Genomic DNA, 15,156 nt, shown 5'->3' with positions numbered 1-15,156 from the left:
ATTTTATCATCAGTCACAGCATAAAGCCCAGAAATCCCTATCCTAACAATGCTGTACCTTTGTTTCCTTCCTGTTATACCAGAACACGGAGACCCTGAGAACGCTACAGAAAGTGATGGGTATAATGCAAAGGAGGGGGGACCTCTCCCAAAACTGATCTGGGACATGTGGGTTCCCTCTCATGTAACAAAAATAAAAATGCTTATCTAAACTGGATGCTTGGCAAGCGTCACCCTAAAAGCAGGCAAAGGGGAAGATAACTTGGTATTGCTTTCATAAAAGGCCTTACAGAGGCACACTTTGCCAAGCTTGTGAAATTGCCAACAAAACCCCAGCAGAAGACTCCAGTCATCTCATAAGCACAATTCAACGAAACCTAAATCAGCAACAATACAGCTCCTTCCCGGAGTATTCAAGCATCACCTCCAAGTCAGCATGTGGCAAAACAGGGCAGGTCTGAACAGGATTTGAGATGCAGCTTTGTTTTACTCTGAAGGTTACTTGCCTCCACAGTTCAGTTTAGTCTGATCCTCACAAAGCTCTAAGTTTAATGAACATCCCCACAGAAGCGCCTAGCTCACCTCAAAGCTGTCGTCTGGTTCATGCAGAGCGTGCCATGCTGAACTGTCAATTCAAAATTAATGCTACCTCGTAAAATTTGTAAGTCCTAGGCCAGTTTCACACCCGCCCCCCAAGAGTCCAACCTAGCCACAACTAAAACTACTAAGTAAGCGTACTCAGTACACCTTTGGAAGAAGCAAAGAGCTCTTGAAAATGACCACTGGGAAAAAACCAAATCTGAAATTAAGGTTTCACTTTAAACCACAACCAACTCAAGCAGTCACAGCTCAGTCTGAACACAGCCTCCATCCACTAGCCACAGACAAGTCACTCCTAACCACGGAGCCTGCATCAGTCCTAAACCACACTGCCACTGACCATGCTGGCAACCCAATCAGTGCGTTCAGGACCAAGCTTTAGCCAGGAAAATACCCAAAATACAGTATGACTTCAGCCTCCAGAAGCTTGCTGTGGCAGAACCATAAGCCCTCAAAAACGGTCCAGCAGAACACCCCAAAGTAAATTTGCCCCAAAGCCAACCAGCCAGTTGTTTTACGGGTCTTGAACCCCCCAGCCCCAGTTCTTACATCTGGCTTCCAAGAAAGAAACCATTAGAGGAAAAACCTCTCCCAGCTCCTCAGCTGAACAAAGGCCACATCCACACAGGTGATCTTCCCATTACAGGCTGTAAACTGCATCCACTCATCTGCTTCTAAAAACACCAAGGCACCGTCTGTATGAGACGCAGCTCCTTCACACTATGGTCACCAGAATCCCATCACCTCTCCTGCTGTAGGCAAAGAGATTGCTATAGCTCCAAGAAGGCAGGCTGAGACTCTACAACCCAGCTGCATTGCCTCCTCAGCCCCAGATATGTCCTTAGCTAACAAAAAGCACCAACAAATTTTGTTTGCAGCAGCAGGAGTTTGGTTGTTATAATTGACACTGTACTTTTAAGCACTGCCTCCTCATTCCTCATCACTACAAGGTGCTTCCTGAAATAGCACATCCTTAATTTGGCATCCCACAAGCTCACCTGAGAAGAAGTGACCTTATTCAGCACCAGCCAGCCTGCTTACTCTCAGTGTCATTCACATCTGTGCAGCCAGCGCAAGTATCACAAACAAGGAGAGGGAAGATAAAAGGGACGTAACTGATTATCATGTATTCACCCCCCAGACCACAGTTTTCTTTACTCATCTCAAGAGGCTATTGTTCCTTGACTCAGGCCAGGGGAAAATGAAGAGGGGGGGGAAAAAAATGTATTTTGCTGGCTTCCAAGAATCCAAACCTGACATCAAATTTTTCATTAAATATGTTTTCTCCCTTTTCCCCTGGAAATTTTTTTTCAAGAGCTAAAAACTAGCTGGCACTATTATTAGCGATTCACTAGTTGGAGAGCATACTAGTCTACAACAGTTACCTGATCAATACTGCAAATGCAACAAGACACCACAGCATACAAAATTACCTACCGTATGCACCCATATTTTGCTTTTAAACTGACAACTTGTTTTTTCACAGCTCTATCCCAATGTCAAGTAACATGTTCAAAACATCACCAAAGGACGTCAGAGATTCAACTCTGTTGGTGATTTCCCACCATCCTCTCCTGAGATGCAAAAGGAGTAAGACCTTAGAATATATATGCATGTGGATCATGCACATGATACGTCTCAACCAAACTTAGATGAGAAAACTTGTCACACTTCAGTGCTTTTAGAAAGAGACACCATGCTACCAGAAGCCTGTGCACACAGCAGGAAGCAAAGCACATTTCATGACATCTGTGCCCACAGCATGCTGAAGCAGAGCACAAATCAGTCTTCATATAACCAACTGACTAGAGAGGGGAAAACCTACATCAACCTTTTATCTCACCCTCACAGTCAGTAGCTTTTAAATGGTTCTCATGCAACGAAACAAAGAATCACTTGGTACTGAGCATCTCTTTTATAGGTCACTTTCTGCAAAGGCCAATTTCAGCGACTGTGAAAATAAAAACCACAAACAAACAAACAAAAAAAAGGTAATGCACTGAAGGCCAAGAACTCTGCCTTGCTTCACTAACCAAACCAAAAAGATCCACTCAACCAAATCTCGTGTTTCCCTGGTTCAATGAAGGAAGCTGGAAGTCCAGAGGCCCAAAGCCAGAGCAAACTGCCATGGGGAATGGGGCAGGGCAAGACAAGCTGTTAAGGAACAAATGAGAAGCGCTTTTTTGTACCAGAGCTGACATACCAGGAAACTTCTCCTTTCGCAGACATGCACAGAAACTTTCTGCATGTGGAAGAGGATTCCTTTAAACAGCGTTACACATACATGTTGTCATCCTAATTTCAAATAATATTTGCAAGTTCTGCATTAGAAGCCTTAAAAAACAACAAAAAAACCCCAAACACACAGAAAGTAACGCACGCAATACAAGGTAACCAGACACTGCAGGCAGCAGGACAGCTTTCAGAAGGCAATTCAAACCCTCAGCCTCTCTTCTGGCATCAACATTTGATTTTGTCCCTCCTGCTCCTGTGTCCTCCTGAGCCAGATCATCAGGCATGAGCCTAGCTCTGCACTGGCTACTCCAGTTCATCCCAAGGACTGGTTCCCACACCTATACCCCTCCAGGCACGGTCCCATGACAGCTATTGACACTGCACCCCACACTCTTCCTCTGGCAATTCTTCTGCCTCCTCCATGATCACAAAACATTTGTTGTCTCTTTCCTGAATGTGTTCTTTAAATTAGAGGATGCCCCACCACAGCCACCAAGCAAGAGGACCTCAAATACTCACCAAGCAACACACATCTTAACATGAAAGAAATCTCTAAAAATCCCTTGTGGCAAATCAACTGTATTTCTACACCATTATGTACAGCAAGTCACACCACTCAAGGTTGGTGCTTCAGCAGCACAGGAATCAGCTCTAGTCGGTAAACTAAATAATCAGTGCTAGAGCTACAGAATCACACTGGCTTTCTCAAGACCCACAACCAATCTGTTCTCTCCTCATCCATAATCACAGGGCCACGTTCAGCTTTACCCTGCCACCCAGATCATCCGTGCCCAGTGCTCACACTCTGCTGACGTCTTGCCCCACTATCTGATTATGCCACAGTACTCTGCTGAAGCCACAACCTTCAGGAGAGCAGCCCCAAAACAGCTGCAGCATCTACTTTCAAAGCCAGGCAAAAACGGCTCCACCCTCAAATGGGGAAAATAAGAGGCTGTCAAATGCATCATAGGAGCATCGGGCTCTATAACAAGCAGGTGTTGCTCTATTGCAATTGTCTGTGAAAAAACACCCCAGCCACTTACAATTTAATTGCAAAGCACAATTAGATACCTGACATCAGTCTTTCATGAGAAGCAGCTCAGATTTTGGAGCAACTTCTGAGCCCTTCTGACAGAACCAGCCCCACCTGCTCCCACCTCACTTTGCACAGGTGACTTGACAGCATGACACATCACGGGATCTTCCACCTCTCCATCTCCTGACTCCATCCTGCCACCAAGGAAGTTCATGCTTGCTTTTGACTCCAGTACAGGGACAGTAAGCATGGTTGCCTTTAAATCACACCCATCATAAAGTGGCCTAAAGCCAGCCCTGCTCTGGGCATGGCAGTGTCTCACAGAGAAACTACACTATAATACCTCCATCTGTACCCCTTAAGGTGTCTGGCATGTAAGTCCTGCTTCTGCTCACCTTTGATCTGGGAGACTGGCAAAGTAGAGGCTTGTGATCTCCTCCCCGTTCCGATACCCGTGGAAGGCAGCAGCAAGCCAGAAGTAAGATAAGCATTTCCTCTCCACAGGAGACCTCTTGCCAGTCTCTCAGCATCTCTCAAAGCTCCCCAACCCAAGAGCTTTGCAGCATCCTTCTGAAAAGGGCCTGTTCAGCTCACACATAGTATCTTCACCCGTAGCTTCTGTCTGTTATCATATTTTTATTCTGTGAAAACCCAGATCATCGTGTCTTGCTTGCGACAGCAGTTTGCCCATTTTCTGCAACGGACACAGCCCCCGGCTTTCTTATGTCTGCATTCATACAGGCAACTTCACAGGCAGCAATAAAGGAAAACCACTGGTCAAACACAACTCCCCCCACCCCAAACACCAAAGAGATCACGTATTGGACATCGGGACACCACGTGCAGACCACAGCCTCACAGAGCCCAGGGTGGCCCAGACGCAGCGTCGCACAGGGCAAGAGACAACAGCAGAGTGGTTCGTAGGTGCACGTTAAGGTAAGCTTGGAAAATCCAGCCACATTTATCCAAACAAAGCACACACCTGCTATCAGACAGACGGCAAACCACCTCCATCCCCCAAACCAAAGACATTTAATAGCTTATGGGACATGAATAACATAAAAGCCCTTCAGTCCAGGGGCTGAAAGAACATTACACACAAAACCACAGCATTTCAGAATGCCTGTGACAACCCAACTGAAGTCTCATCATCTTGGAGTGAGAAACCAATCCTGTTGGTCACTCCAAGCAGGGATATGCCTTTCTTAGTCTATATAAATAAAAGCATCCCTGCTATAGTGCAAATGTAAAAGAAAAAAAAAAATCAACACACCACTTATCAGCTGAGTGGATGGCTGCAGCCTCAAAGCGCATTGAGATCCCAGCTCAGATGCCAATTCAGTTACTATTTCAATCAGCTACAAAACAGTTTCAAACACAAAAACTTCCTTAAAAGGACCCTATCAAGACATTTTTATATCACTTTCATTCACTGTCAGTTTGCAATAAACCCTCAGAAGATTTAATGAAGAATCTCAATTGTTATTAACATTTCTATGCACACTGGCTTGTTCTTAAGAGAATTTCTGTGTGTATTACCAATGGAAGTTACGGTGTGCACATGCAGGACAGAGAGGGAAGGGATGGAGAGGAAAAGCCAGGATTAATCCTCAATTTATGAACAACCAACTCCCCTCTTTGAAGGGGATTCCAATGACAGTTTTGGATGACCAAAGAATGAAACACTGGTTTCATGAATGACGACACAAATTGCGCAACCAGACACAGACCCAGACTGCACTTCCATTTTTGAGCACAAATTTGGCAGTGTCTCCACAGAAGTATTTCCCTTATTAAGGTCAACAGGCTGCAAAGCAGTTCTTCAATGCAGTCCTAAAAAGATCACAGCCCTATTTAAGAATTAGCAGTGTTGTAATTGCCAGGGATTTCCACTGGAAGAGCTCAGAAAGAAACACAGCCATCTCCCTCGCTACATATTTTTGTAATATTAGACCCATCTCTGTCCTACACCCTGTCAAAAATGATGCCAACCATAATTCACTTGCATGAAAGCAAGCTTGGCAGCGTGACTTTAAACATACACACCTCCTGATCAACAAAATCAGGAGGGGAAGAAAAAAAAGTTTTCATCTTCCCGATTGCCATTTAAGGGCTCCTAAACAGTCTTTTGTTCATAGACCAGATACGCAGCAAATTACATTAAAAGCAGACATACAGGCCTCCCCAAGCCAAACCATGGTTCACATTTTTCATGCAATCCAGGTCATAGCTGGGCTAGATTTAAGTACCATCCAAGATGACAAGCAGGTTTCTTGATAAACTGCAGCCTTTAATCGCTCTTCAGCACTTCCACTGAGCAGCCCTGCCTCTGAAACAGGTCTGTCTTCTGAACATGCTCTTCCCCCAGTTAGGCTCGCGTAGTATTTGGGTCAGGACAGTCGTTCCCTGACCCAAGGCAGGGTCACTTCAGATGCTAAGCCCTGTGCTCCTGGCAGTAAGGCCTGGCTTTTCCCCTGGAGAGCACAGGAACACTGCAACCCCCTTTCCACAAACAGCACCACTCCTATGCCCAGCAACCCCGTGCTTACCTGTGCCTCCCCTTCCCAGCACACCCACCCTGGCTCCCAGGTGAGAGCAAGCTTTTCCCACCGCTAAGGAAACCAAGGCATAAGCCAAATAAGGCATAATATAAGGTACAAACAAATCCAAAGGAAAAGGCTCTTCAATTTCAATGTCCCCTTATGCTTCCAGACCTGCTCTGACTGTCACTGGTCAGCAAAGATGCCAACTGCCCGCAGACAGTTGAGCTCCTCTTTGCATTTCACTTTTAAAGCATCATCTACTCACCTGGGAAAAAGGGGTCAGCCACAACACATTCACATAAAAGAAAAAAAACAGATGACATGTGACTGCAGATCTGAATTATTCACAGGCTAAACCTTCACCAGCCACTCATCACACCTGCAGTTTGCTGTCTTGGCTGATTTTGGTGGTTTTGTTTGGTTCGGTTTTTTGGGGGTTTTTTAGGGTTTTTGTTTTGTTGGGATTTTGGTGTTTTTTATTGTTGGTTTGTTGGGGTTTTTTTAGTTTTCAGGGTGGTTTTTTTTTTGAAAGCAGCTCACACTGTCCCAAGCACCATGTCTGCAGCAAGACCCAGCACTGGGATATCACTCAGCAACTCACACAGCATGGGTTCACTGCCCGTCTGTTTCCCCCCCCCAGTCCAGTGGCTCTTACATAAGCTAGCACAGTTAGAGGGAGACACAAGTGACAGAGCCAGGACAGCAGGCTGAGGAGCAAACAGCATCTCCTTATTTTCAAGGTCCAGAGGAAAAAAAAAAAAAAAAAGAACACCACCACCCCCCAAAACACATCTTAGTATTCACATTTGCCTACGAACCAATTCAGCACCACTGCTTCCTTTAAATCAAATCACATTCCACTTCCCCCACAATTTCAGGCTACCTGTAATAAATGTTCCAACATTCTTGCAACGTGGGTAGGGGGTGTGTGCATAAAAAACCCGCACATTTCTGGAGTGCTGCTTACAGTCCAGAGTGTGGTTTTAGTTTCATGCATATTTACACACCCAAGCACCTTTCTCACAGCCCCCACAAGCCCTAGAGCAAACCCAAATGGAGCACGGAGGAAATTGGGTAGGAGGCAGTACCTGCATACATACAAAGTAAAACAGATGCCGCTGGAAAACACCACCAATAAAATCACGACTTCAGAGGCGACAGCTTTAAAAAGCACCACAACTAGTCACACTCCAGAAGAGAGAGAGAGAGATTATGCTTTTTTCATTTGATGAAGGGCCAGAGAAGAACAAAAATAATTGCTTTCAAGAATAGCTCCAAAAGGCACAGTCTGGGAATCACTTCTAGGTGAGACACTTAAACAAAGAAGATGGAGTAACCCTCTCTTTTCAGAGAGAAATGCTTCCTATTAGCTTCAGAAATTGTCTGAGCTAGAAACAGGGCTCAGACACAAGAAAGCCCTTTATATACAGGGCTATGGAGACCAACACACCCATTGCCTACCAGCATTCAGAGAGGCTGCAGCACAGGCCAGGTTTAGGGGGCGGAGGATTGAAGGGGGCAGGGGGCAGATAGGAGACACCTGCGGTCTTTTTGGTATCTCCATCTACATTTACAAATAGCCCCAAGGAATGGGGAGCTGCAGGGTAAAGGCAATTAGGAAAAAAAACACCAGGTGCCATTCAAAAGAATCAAAACAAGGATGGGTCAGGGTTTTATAAAAATGGCACTGCCAATGCTCAGAGCCAAAACCCAAAAAGCAAGAGAGAAAGGGCACAGACAAAAGGGGGACATAACACTCCCCTAGTCTCAGAATGGGGTTATTTTAAGCCTGTCTCCTTGGAGCTACCCTAATATTTTCTCTTATGACTCAAGTCACTAGGGAAAGGAGTTAGAGCTGGGGGATGGGGTGGGGGTGGAAAAGACAGAGCTAAGACTAACACCGTAAGACTCCCTTCTAGAAGGGGCAAAGCCCCGGAAGATATGAAAGGCAAGTTAGGCTGTGCCTTACCTGGAAAAGCGTGTGGGTTGGGTGACCCTCTTTTAAGGCACTTTGAACAGAGGACGTGCACAGTGTAGTACAGGCCTGGCCATTCCTGGAGCAGGACATTCAGTTCTTCCACTAAAGGGGTAATAGCTTGCCAAGCTGTCCAGATATTTGGTAGGGATGCGTGACTAGCGATAGACAGAGTATCTGGCTGTAGAGTTCCCCTGGCAGGCCGGTAACTCACCACCACTGGCACCTTTCCCCGGTAGGCATAGATCTGATATTTGCCATCCGACCGCTGAACCACATGGCTGTTAATCTGGACACTGTAGCGTGCAAACAAGCCGGGTGGGAAAATGAATGGAAAGCTATACTCAATCTGCAGCTGCTCAACCACAAAGGACTGTCCACTCAGATTGGCGCCGTTGATCCACGCCTCTGCATGGGGCACCTCATTTTTCACGTAGCAGGGAAACTTATACCAAGCAGCCGCCCCATTTAGGGGCTTGCATTTGGGTTTGTTGACACAGTAACAGAGCCCCATCTTCTCCAGCAGCTCCAGGATGAGCTGCAGATCCTCCCGGCTCTGGATGTGTGGCTTAAGAAGGAGACGTATAACATGGGCAGGGAGGAGGCCGTGCAGCAAGAAGCCCTCCACATAATGATGGAGCTGAGTGGCCCTCAATTCATCAATCTGGGTGTCGCTGAGCAGTTTCTGGAGCAGCACGGTGGCATCCCGCTGGCAGAAGACGTTGAGGATGTCAATGAGCCGTGGCAGGTTGTGGAACACGTACTCCCGCAAGGTGAGGTGCTCCTCAAAGTAGAGCAGCTTCCCACTCTCGTGCAGGTAGGACAGGGCGCTCTGGAGCCGATCCTCTGTCAGGCCTGCCTGCAAGCCCAACCGGGCTGAGTCCCACCAGCTAAGCCACAGCTGTTGAGCCTGTGGCTGGAAGTGCAGCTCCTCCAGCACTTGCCAGGATTTGGGCAATACTCGGTGCAGGTTCGGGAAGATATCCCGGTGCTCAGCCACCGAGAGGAGCTTGTCCCGCAGGCGACGCACCTGGCAACGGTCCCGGCAGCTAAAAGGCAGCACTGGAGAGAGGATCTGTGGGCGGTGGTTGAGAAGGTACTGAAACTGGGCTTTCTTTCGCCGCAAATTCTTGTCAGAGACCCCATAAAAGGCAGCGTGCGGGCTGGAGCAGCGCAGGTCAAAGTCCTGTCCCAGAGCCTCATCCACCTGCTGGACCAAGCTCTGGAGTCCCTCAGCATCCCTTTTCTCCTGCTGAGCGATCTGGTGATGGATGTCCAGGCACTTCTCTTCCAACTCCCGCTCTGCACAGAGGTCAGCATGGGTTCCCACCATGCATACCACTGCATGGGGTACCTTGGAACCGAGCCAGTGCAAGAAATAGCCCACAGAGGGATAGAAGCGCTGAGGAACGTAGGCACTCAAATTCACCACCAGCACATACAGGGCTCCGGGAGACAGGAAGAAAGACTGGATCACATCATAGCTCGGGTCCCCCGCCAGCTCGTACACAATGAATGTCAGGCCTCTCTCTGCATCTGCTGTCCAGTCCATCACCTCAATGCCTTTGCTGCCTCCCAACAGTCCCAGTCCTGATGGTACATGGGGGGCATTCGGTGGCAGCAGCAGCGCAGAACACGATGTTTCCCCTTTGGCTCGGTGAGAGGGCACATGAGAAGGGCTGTCCTGCCGATCAATGGGCAGATGTTCTGGCTGCTGCATGACAGGTGCCCGTGCCGAGCAAGCATCCTGAGGCTCCGGGAAGGGGCAACATGCAACTGGCATTCTCCTAACATCCTGCTGCTGCCCAGGGCACCCTCTGGGTTGGGTGCTCCCTGCCTCCAGACTTCCCACGTCCTCCCTCTGCCCATCCTCCTCCATGAGGCATCGTCGCAGCAGTGTCTTTCCCGCATCCTTTAAGCCCATGAGGACAAGCTTGAGACGGGGTTTGAGGGCAGGCTGGGAGTGGGCCAGCTCCTGCTGGTAGGCTGCGATGTAGGGGATGCCCTTCATGCACACCTCATAGGGGGGCTGGATGAGGGGGTTGTCTTTGATCTTCCACAGAGTGATGCGGGAAAGCTGCCCAAAGCCCTCGGGCAGGATGGCAATCTGGTTGCCTTGCAGGACCAGCTCCTCCAGGCTGTGGAGGAGCACAATGGAGTCGGGCAGGTAGCGGATGCGGTTGTTGTCCAGCCAGAGGGTGCGGAGCTGGCGGAGCTGGCAGAGGCGAGGGGGCAGCAGGGCGAGCTGGTTGCGGCTCAGGTAGAGCTCCTCCAGACTGGGCAGCGCCAAGATGGCGGCGGGGAACTCCCCCAGCAGATTGGAGGAGAGGTTCAGCATCTTGAGACGCTGCAGGCTGCCAAAGCCAGCGGGCAGGGCCTGCAGCCGGTTGCCATCCAGCATGAGGCTCTCCAGGGCGCTCAGCTGGCACAGGCCCTCGGGCAGGGCCGCCAGCCCTGTCCCGCTCAGCCAGAGGATCTTGAGGCGGCGGAGGGCGGCGATGCCCTCGGGCAGGGCCCCGAGGTGTCGGTTGCCGGAGCAGTCCAGCTCCTCCAGGGCGGCCAGCTCCAGCAGCGGGGCGGGGAAGGAGGGCAGCAGGTTGTGGTCGACGTCGAGGGCACGGAGGTGCCGCAGGCGGCCCAGCCCCTCGGGCAGGCAGCACAGGCGGTTGAAGCTGAGGTCGAGCTCCTCGAGGCGGCCCAGCTCGGCGAGGCGGGGGGGCAGGCCCGGGCCCTCGGCGCCCAGCTCGTTGTGGCTGAGGCTCAGCTTGCGCAGGCCCCGCAGCCCCGCCAGCGCCGCGCCGTCCCCCAGGCCCCGCAGCCGGTTGTGGCTGAGGTCGAGCTCGGCCAGGCGGCCCAGGTGGCGCAGGGCGGCGGCGGGCAGGCGGCCCAGCCGGTTGCGCCGCAGGCTGAGCACCCGCAGCCCGCTCAGGGCGGCGCCCACCTCCTCGGGCAGCTCCTCCAGCCCCCGCCCGCTCAGGTTCAGCGCCTCCAGCTCCCCCAGGGCCGCCGCCGGGGGCGGGCGGCGAGGCGAGGCGGCGGCGGGGGGCGGCGGCGGCCCCCCCGGCGGCCCCGCGTCCGGCTCGGGCTCGGGCTCGCCGGGGCCGCCCCGCAGCTTCCGTGCGCGCAAGGCGGCGTCGCGCCACAGCCGCACCGCCTTCGGGGGCTCCGTCTGCGCCATGGCCGGGGGAGCGGGCCCGCCCCGCCCGACCCTACCTGCCGCCGCCGCTGCAGCTCGCCATGGGCGCGGCCGCGCTGCGCATCGCCGCCACCGCGGCGGGGTCGGGGCTCCCCGCGGCTCCGCGCCGGCACTGCCGGCCGCCCCGCGCACGTAACCGCCGCCGCCGCTGCCACCGCCCCGCCGGGGGCGGGACGCGGGCCCGGCCCGCCCCGCTCCGCACCGCCCGCGGGGGCAGCCTGCCCGGCCGGCGCCGCACCGCCCCCACGCCGGGGAGAGCCGGGCACCCCGCCCGCCGGGCACCCGCCGCTCCTCCCGGGGGCGACGGGTCCCCGCCCCCGGCCTGGGCCCCCCAGCCGGCGGCTCCTGCCCCCTGCACCGTCCGACACGGCCGGGAGAGCGGCCCCTTCCCCGGGTGGCGGTGGCAGGCGGCGGTGCGCCCAGCCGTGCGCGGCCGGCGCTTCCCCGGGGCGCGACAGCAGCCACCGGCCCGGGGTCCCACCCTGCCCCGGGGCTTGCTGCGGGGGCCGGAGCCGCTCGGCTCCCGCGCGGAGTAACCGCGAAAGCGGAGGGATCTCACCGCGTCACTTCTGCGCCGGGCAAAGGCTGATTTTTCATCCAGGCCTGCACGACGGCGAGATTAACCTCCCTCCCCGTTAAACAGGGAGTTTCCGTGTCGGGGGGTGCGAGAGCCCCAGAGCCTCTGGTTAGTCAGAGCAGCTCTGCCACCTTCCTGCCGTGCTTTGTTTTCTTTGCTGCATACATCTGGCCAGAGCCGAAACACTGCCTTCTTGAGGATCCTCGGCCAAGCTTTGCTCCCCGGGCTCTGAGGAACAGGCCTGGAAATTTCCACCGATGCTGCAGGGGGTAAAGGGACCCTTTTGGCACGGGAATGCGAGGCTGGTGGACCCCCATCTCCCGAGCTGTGTGACCCTTAGAAATGCCGGTGACACACCGTGCCCGAAAGTTTAGAGGTTTTACAATGTCACCGTCTTTGTACAGCACTGAATGTGCCAGCGTGTGTTCAGGGGCTTGAGAACTGTCACTTCCTCCCACCCTGTCATGTCCTAACAGCTGCCATTGAAGCACCCTGTAAGCTATGGCTTCAGAGCCACGGGCAGAAAGAGAAGCATTTGAAATGAAAAGCAGGCTACAGGGCAACTGGTTTCACAGCCTTTCTTCTCTTCTTTATTGTGGAGAGCCCTCAGAAGAACGATGTCTTCTCTTTTGGATGACACCGCACATCCAAGCGTGCTCCCGCTTGGAGAGGAGAGAGCTGGACCGACCTGGTGCAGAGCCATAGCCACTGCACTGAATTACTGAATTTACTTATTACTGAAACTACAGATCACGAAGGCTTAGGTTCGGTTGCCATCTTTCCATCAGTAACAGGCAAGCAGGGGAAAACCATCTTTTCAGGCCCTCTCAGTCCTAACAAACCACTAGGTTTTTGCTAAATGCCTTTCCGAGCATGAGGTCACCCGGGGTGGGGAAAAAACTGCAGTGTTGGCTGGTAAAGCCAAACTGGGTGCGAACGACAAGGAGGAAAATCCACAGACCTGGGAGAATGCAGGGCTGTGTGAAGGCAAGACCCAGCTTCAAGCAGGGTTCAGGAGCTTCCCAAAGGCAGCAGGGGCAGTCCTGGCATCTGGGCCCGTGGTTTGGCTCCAGGGCCACCACTCAGCCTCGGGGGGAACAGGTTATGCAGGGATACTCATGATCCAGGAGACTCTGCTGAGAGGGACTAAACCTGGGGATAAAACTCTTCCCACCCTTCCTGCGTGGCTGGTGTCAGATCCTGACCCTGGGAAACAGAGGTGCTTCATAGCCTCTTGCTAAACTGCGGCCATCTAGAGCTAGTTTCCAGGCTTGCACTTGTTTATTTTCAGAGCATCCCCGCACTGGCTCCGTACATCTTTTATTTGGGCTAACCCTGTTATTGTGTCTTTGCTTTTTCTGAAGATCGCTTGGGAAGTAGCCCTTTTCTGTGTGCCAAAAGGAGCACTCTCCTTCCCCACTTCAAAAGTAGCATATTCAATTCCTTCTGGAGGAGTAATTCTCTTCTCCCACCCTCTTGCCCAGTTGCTCTTGTGATACCAAGTGGATGGTTTCATTTCCAACTCCCCTCACCAAAGCTGCTCAGTCTGTTGCTATCAAAATCACTTTTTTGAACTAAGATGATGCTTCTAGAAAGAAAAGATCTCTGGAGGGAAAATTAACCCTGGCATCAAATTCACAGCTAATTTTCTTCCTCCCTGTGCCTTGTGCAGGTAAAGAGGTAAAGAGAGAGAAAGTGGCATTGTTATTGGGAGCCACCCACCCCATGACACCCATGGGCACTGCAGATCCTCTCTGAAGCTGGGGCAGGCTCCCAGTTGCTCTATCATCTTCAGCAAGCGAAACCCAAAAGGTTTCCACTCTGCACTCTCCTCTTGCTTCCCACAGGAAAACTGGACAAACCAATCCACCAGGGATGCTTCAAGCAGCTGCTTGATTCAGCCAGCTGAAAAATACCAGGGAGGGAAGCACTTACCTCTGTTTGCCCGCTATTAGAGGTCATGGCCTGCATTAAACATGTCTTCCTGACACCATTCAAGGATAGCCAGGGATGAGCTGGCCTAAGCATGGAAAGTTTTGACTGTCACAAAATATGCAAAGCAGCAGGAGCTGAATGCCTCCCCAAAGTAATGATGAGGGGGAGAAAAGTCATGCAACACTAGTCAGACTTTGATGAGCTCCTGTAGGCGGTGAATGAAATTAAGTCAGAAGAAAACATGATGAACAGCATGCTGCCATAAAGACATCCCCAGTGCTACTTGGAGGTTGTCCAATGAGGAAAGCTCTCGTGCTTTCCCATGGACCTTACATTTTATCCTACTATACCTGCATGGGTGTGTAAATTTGTGAGTAACTTCAAACAGCCAGGGATGGTGTCTCTTGGCTTCTTCAACACTTTCACCATGGTTAAGGCTGCCGGTTGTGAGTGAGATAGGTACTTTCTGGGGAAAGAGTAGGTTTTGTTTCTCAGAAACGTAGCTTTTGCTACAGACCTAGACAATCCCTTATTTTCCCATCTGCTTAGGCAGGGGATATATGTTTCTCCAAATAGGACTTCCTCAATTTACTTACCAGCATACTAGAAGTCTCTTAAACATGAGCACCAGCATGCTGGATGCTGAGTTTGGAGTAATTTCTTATTTTTTGGAACTTAAAAATATTCAGACACACACAACCCACTCCCCCTCTTCAAGCCCCTCTCCTAGCTGTCAGCAGCTAGGGCTGAGAGGCAGGTGGCTGTAAAATTGCCAGCAATGCTATAAGGCATTTTGTTTAAAAAAAAAAAAAAAAGAAAAAGAAAAAGAAATTAATCCTGTTTCAGTGGATTCCATTATATGCCAGAATTGCATTTGGAGTTATTAATTTTAAATAGCGGCCCTGGAAAGTTCTATGATGGGGTTTAATTATTCAGCTGAAATCTGAGGTTCCTCCACTTTACTGAGCCCTGCAGCTGCATCACTAATAAGATTTCTATCTAAAGCACATCCCTCCTGGGTCAGGTAAAACACACTGGGTTATCAAAGGTATTTAGAGCC

The 15,156-nt window shown here is 51.3% G+C and overlaps 1 protein-coding gene across 2 annotated transcripts in view; it reads right to left on the bottom strand.

Moving 5' to 3' along the window:
* MFHAS1 (multifunctional ROCO family signaling regulator 1) overlaps nucleotides 1-11,707 on the bottom strand; it is a gene marked incomplete at its 3' end in the record, with an annotated part of 35,875 nt that extends 24,168 nt beyond the window's left edge. For both annotated transcript variants that reach the window (XR_013929773.1, XM_080397376.1), the window contains exon 1: nucleotides 8,383-11,707. Coding sequence is in view for 1 of the 2 variants with exons in the window: in XM_080397376.1 (XP_080253502.1) it covers nucleotides 8,383-11,566 (3,184 nt within the window). The remainder of the gene's footprint in view (nucleotides 1-8,382) is intronic.
* Nucleotides 11,708-15,156: the final 3,449 nt, after the last annotated feature.

The sequence above is a fragment of the Falco punctatus genome (genome assembly GCF_963210335.1).
Source record: "Falco punctatus genome assembly, chromosome: 1".
NCBI classification, from domain to species: domain Eukaryota; kingdom Metazoa; phylum Chordata; class Aves; order Falconiformes; family Falconidae; genus Falco; species Falco punctatus.
The sequence above is the reverse complement of the archived record's forward strand: the minus strand, read 5'-3'. Positions and strand labels throughout refer to the sequence as shown.